Source organism: Grammomys surdaster, unplaced genomic scaffold (assembly GCF_004785775.1).
Source record: "Grammomys surdaster isolate TR1022 unplaced genomic scaffold, NIH_TR_1.0 116151, whole genome shotgun sequence".
In the NCBI taxonomy this organism is placed as follows: Eukaryota; Metazoa; Chordata; class Mammalia; order Rodentia; family Muridae; genus Grammomys; species Grammomys surdaster.
The window spans coordinates 838-6,448 of NW_021613443.1; the positions used below are offsets into that span (position 1 = coordinate 838).

General features: G+C 34.7%; 1 protein-coding gene across 1 annotated transcript; it reads right to left on the minus strand.

The window, feature by feature from the left end:
- Positions 1-983: 983 nt before the first annotated feature.
- LOC114635679 (rho GTPase-activating protein gacR-like) lies at positions 984-4,828 on the minus strand. Its single transcript, XM_028784163.1, has 3 exons — positions 4,373-4,828; positions 2,109-2,229; positions 984-1,244 (listed from the first exon to the last, which is right to left on the minus strand). Exons 1-3 carry the CDS (start codon positions 4,565-4,567, stop codon positions 1,183-1,185), a joined length of 378 nt encoding a protein of 125 aa, XP_028639996.1. The 5' UTR covers positions 4,568-4,828; the 3' UTR covers positions 984-1,182.
- Positions 4,829-5,611: the final 783 nt, after the last annotated feature.

The window sequence follows — 5,611 nt, forward strand, 5'->3', positions numbered from 1 at the left end:
AAGTACTGGTTGTTTTCCTATCTCTTCTTGACACATGGTCTCTTTAGTTCATGACTGAACAACATGTCACGAGTATCTGTTAATTCTGATGTGCAAATCCTATCTCCACGTAGAAGCTTCTAGTTTAGAGATGCTTGTTCTACAATATCTAGTTTTGTTCTTTAATGTAAGTTTTGACGACCCAAATTCTTGTCATCAAGCCTGTATCTCAAGTGCTTTAGACACTGACCTATCATTTCAGGCCAATTCATATATTCTTAAAACTGTGAATCACTTCAAGTTTTATCATGTGTGATGATTAATGTTGATCATTAATGGAATTTTATTTAGAATTATCTATGACAAAAGATTCTGGGCACAACATTGAGGGAATATTTAATGTCATTATTTTCTGTCTATGCATAAGTAACTGATGTGGGCAAACTAACACTATAACTGGGCTGTACTATTCCTTAGGCATGGTTCCTGGAATGTGTAAAAGAAGAAGCTCACTGAATATGAAACACTCATCGTCCTCTGATTCTCAACTAGGTGAACAACTTCAGTAGCTTGAAACTCCTGACATCAGAACTGCTGTGTGATGGTACCCTGAGTCCTCAAATAATGAGCAATTTTTCCTAATGTAAATAATTTTCAAGAGTACATTTTGACAGAAATAGAAATATAATTTCTTTTTTAAAAAGCGTTGCTACACTGCACAGGACCGAGTCCGATTTTATTGTACTGCTAAATAGTTGATTCTTAGCCATGGGGACTGTTCTATAGTGAGAAGCTAGAATAATTTGGTCAAATAAATCTCCAACCTTCATTTTTCCAGCAGGACTTAGAATGTCATTTTGATTGCAGTTTGAAAGAAATAATTAATAAAGTGATTCTAGGATATCTGTCAAATGAATACAGGTGCCTGCGTAAGAGAGGAGGAGGGGAATACTAAAAATGCCATTTTAAAGACTATGGAGAATCATGAATAAGGCACGTTTGAGTTTACGCAATCATATAATAAAAATTTATTATAATAGATACGTTTATTTAATGCACAACATAAAGTATAGTGAATGAAACTATTTGCAGCAAGTAATATGGTTCAATATAAAACTGCAGTTGTTTCTTGTAATAATATCTTCTGCGATGGTAAAGTGGAAGATAGAAGGGAACATTGAAATAGAATGGTGAGGACATCCTTCAGTCATGAGGATGCTTCTGTTGTGAAACGTTGTATATTAAAGGTGTTCCACTGTCCCCTGCTAAATGAAACATAAAATGTCATCTTTAGACAAACATTCTCAGATGATAGATTCACCACACTGCAGATACAACTAGTTTTTTAGTATATTCTCTGAACTCTACGCAAAGAATTAATTGAGTTAACAGTATCTCTGAATTTGAATGGTGTTAGTTGTTAAATCAGGTATGTTTTAACATCTATATTATTCTTCATGTATGTGTTATAGAGGATACTGTGTAACTTAATAGTTATATCAAATGCTAAGCATTAGCTAAGAATATCTCTCAAAGGAAATGAAACAAACACTACACTTTATAGACAAAAGTAGCAACGCATGTTGGCACATGGTTCAATCTTGCAGTAGGTTTAATAGATTTTTTAAAAATAAATAATTGTTTAAGGTGATCATTTTAAAAATAGTGTCATATTCAAGATATCATACATGACTAAAGGACCAAGGGAAGAAAGATGAGAAATATAGCAGATAATAAACTGGATGTCTTACAGGGAGTCGCTCTGTCTCACACAACATGTATGTAAGTATATATGTATATGTGTTCGTGTCTGTATGTATACATACATATACGTATACATATACATATATATATATATATATTCCTATGTAATTTAATTAAAGTGTTGTTTAAAACCACCTTTTCCTATAATCTAATATCATGACATGCGCAAATGCTGTTATGATATTTACAAAATAACCAGGGAATGATATCAACCTTCCATTCATTTGATGAATAATTAAACCTTTTGTTAAATGAAGGAACTTCCTCCAGAGAAGGAGCAGATGAAACAATTAATTCTTCAGGATTAGCATTTAAAGTTTTCACACTGTGGCCATCTATGACACTTTTCATAACAGGTGACTTACCAGCAGTATTAAGTGACACTTGGACACCATCAGACCTACTTTGATTATCCCAACGAAATGGAATGTCATGGTCTTCAAATAACTGTTGATATTTGTCAATCATTATTTGGATAATCGTGATCTACAAAACCACAAGGCAAAAACAAGATGCTCTGTCATTTCACAGAGTTTACAAAATTGAAATCATTAAAAATATTGAAATCTAAAATGATGAGGAAAATAACAGTTTCTATGAGCAGATATGAACCTGTAAAACAGAGTCTCTGTGTGAAAAGGAAAGTCTAAGTTCTTTGCCACTTGCTTAACCTAGTGAAAATGTCATACATATTGCAAAGAACGGAGGAACGGCTAAAGCAAAGTAACATTTCAGAACTGACATGCTGCCTGAATAACTGTGATTGAATCAAGTAAATGTGTTCAAAGGTTTATGGAATTTGTGATATTTGGCGGGGGTGTGGGGAGGAGATGGAGTTTCATTGTGTTTTCTTGAATGGAATGCCTTATTCATTTCAGGCATCCCAATATACGATACCTTCTTTGTGACATCTCTTGGGTGGTTTAAGTGGCTTGGCTTTCCTGGAGGAAGTATGTTATTGGTTAGAAATTAAGGTTACAGAAGCCAGGTGCCATTTGCAGAGTACCCTCTGTGCTTCATGTTTGCTTCCTGAGATGAGAGCCACAGTGTCTCTGCTTCCTGTTGGGTTGTCCTTCCTTCCTGCAGCCATGGCTCCTCTCTCATGACTTTGAAGGACTGTAATCTCTCTGAATCTCTAAGTACCACATAAACATTTACATCTATAAGTTGCCTTAGGCCCGGTATATTATTGAAGCTACAAAATAATGACTATGAGAAGAAGTTGAAGAGAGGACGGCTCTTAGTTGATAAAATTCCTCCATCAGATTGGCCTATTGTGGAGGGAAGTCTATGGGTTATTGTCTTGATTAACAATGAAATTTGTAGGGTCCAGATCTACAGGATAGTGCCAGGTGCACTACAGGAGCAGAACTCTTATACAGCTTCGGCATTAGTTCTTTCCTCCAGTTTCCATCCCTGCTTCATTTTGGCTCCTCTCTCTTCTCAGGAGTTAAAAGGCACCTAGAAATACATCATGAACTCTAACCTCTCCTCCATAAGATCCTTTTGATCAGTTTTTTATTCATAGCAATTGTAGCAAATTGAGTCCCTTTCTAAATTCAACAAGCTATTCCCTGGGCTATGCTACTCCACTGTTAATAATCACCATGACTTACTTCCTGTGGACCTTATTTCTGGAAACTTCTAGTTAAAATATACTCTTCTTTTCTTTTTTTTTAGGTTGTTGTGGTTTATTATCTAACTTTTTTAATTTTTATAATGCATGTTCTTCATTGATCTGTGTGAATTGCCCACCACACAACCCTGTAACACGCATTTTCCAATCCTTCCATATCTGCTCTCTCCCCTGGTAACTTCAACAAGAATTTTAAAATAATAAATAAATAAAGTTTACTTTAAAATTAAACTGAGGGAAGAAGGGATTCTGAGGATGTGACTTAGAGGAGGATACTGCAATCAGGAGATGCGGTAAATAACTAAAAATCTTATGAAAAATGTTAATGCATATGGGTTTATTATAAAATTAAGAGCTACAGAAATCCTGAGGTACAAAAGACTGTACCTGAAGTAGTGCAAACATACACTATTGATTTATATGAGTTTGCTAAAATAATAGAAACTATGTTATATAACCTATATTAAATTTTTATCCTTGTTCATTCTATTTTATAGTGTATATAATACTTAGCATCATGTATATTGTATGCTTTCATATGACCAGAAGTGAGGGTGCAGTGAATATTCATTACTATAATTGTCTTATCACTATAAAGCACAACTATCATGTGCTCCAAAGTATGCCTATCACAGAACACATACAAACAAACAAAGAACTAGATAATCAGGATTTGTTTCAATTTCACTATAGTCTTCTTGAACTATCATTATACAGGCAGCTTATTGTTGGCTAAAACATCAATATCTAAAATCAATATCTGAAAAGAAAGATAAAAAATTGAAGTCAGAACCCAAAAGTCATGATTCACTTCCATCAAATAACATTAGCAATCTTCCTTCCCATCTACCCTGAAATAGATCAATGTGTCTCCCACTCCAGAAGATGCAATCGTAGACGGTCCTTTAATACCATTGACCTTTCTGAGGTATTCCCAATTTTGGGATCAAAATGAGGACTTTGTTCCCAAAGGGAAAAATCAGATCCCCTTACCTTTTTGGAGAGGGAACTCCGAAATATGGACTCAATGCAAGTTGGATCCCACAGCACATAAGGAGCAATGCGGATTGACAGCATGGTGGAGTCTAGGCGATTCTTGGAAGAGGTTTTAATTTTTACTAACACACACATAAGTTCTTTCAGCAACCAATAGTTATGTTGTGGCATCTTCAGTAGAATACTATACATAGAAAAAGTAGAATTTTACTGTTGATTATCTTACAAGTAATGATACTTACATAATTCTAAATACAAAAAAAAAACAAAAAACAAAAACAGGGGAATTAATTTATACAACAGCCCATAGTATCATCAGATTTCAAGGGGGGTAAGAATATACAGCAAAAGTGTTACCTAAAATATTTTCTACAAATGACTACTCCCTATAAAATTAGAGGATATTAAAAAAAATGTACGAATTTCTGTGTAGTACATGTAAAACTGCTACTCAAAGAACTCATACTAAGGTGTTAGGATCCCTGGAATCAAAATGAATGATGATTGTTACAATCCATGTGTGTTGTGTGTATGGCAACAAGTGTTGTTAAACAGTGAACCTTCATTCCAGCCACCATGGAGACACATTTAATATCTAATGTAGTATGAATTTATGTAACACTCTTGAGACACCCCGAAACATAAGAAGCCGAAAACACACTATTCACGCAATACAATGCAGTTTTGAACAACTTCTACAGTAGACTATTATAGAGATGCTGGAGTCCTGGGTAGAAATGGAAGAGCAAAGCTACTGTTACATTTGAAATCATTCTATGGAGTATTGTACAGGAAAATGATTCAAAGAAGTCAAAGCTAAACCTGACCCAGACTTCTCTTGGTACTTAGAGTTGAGAAAGACAAACTCAGTAATAGCTTCATACTCTAATCAATGACATATATTTAACATGTGCAATATTCACAATACCATGGTAATAATATTAGGATTCAAATAGCCCACAGGTATTATACACACATACTTTTTTAATTTGTCTCACACAGGAATTCAAACCAGTACTGTAGGCTGACCTTCACAAAACTGTGTAGCACAGGCTGTCTTCCAAATCATCACAGCAATAATTTAGATGATCTCAAGAGGTGGGATTACAAACACGGTTCAACTCTCTGTTTTGTGAAATGGACCTGTTTATAAAGTGCCTATACATGTCTAATAAAGGCAGCCTCCTGGTATGGGACATGATTCAAGTTTATAATCCTGTAAATACAAGCCCATGT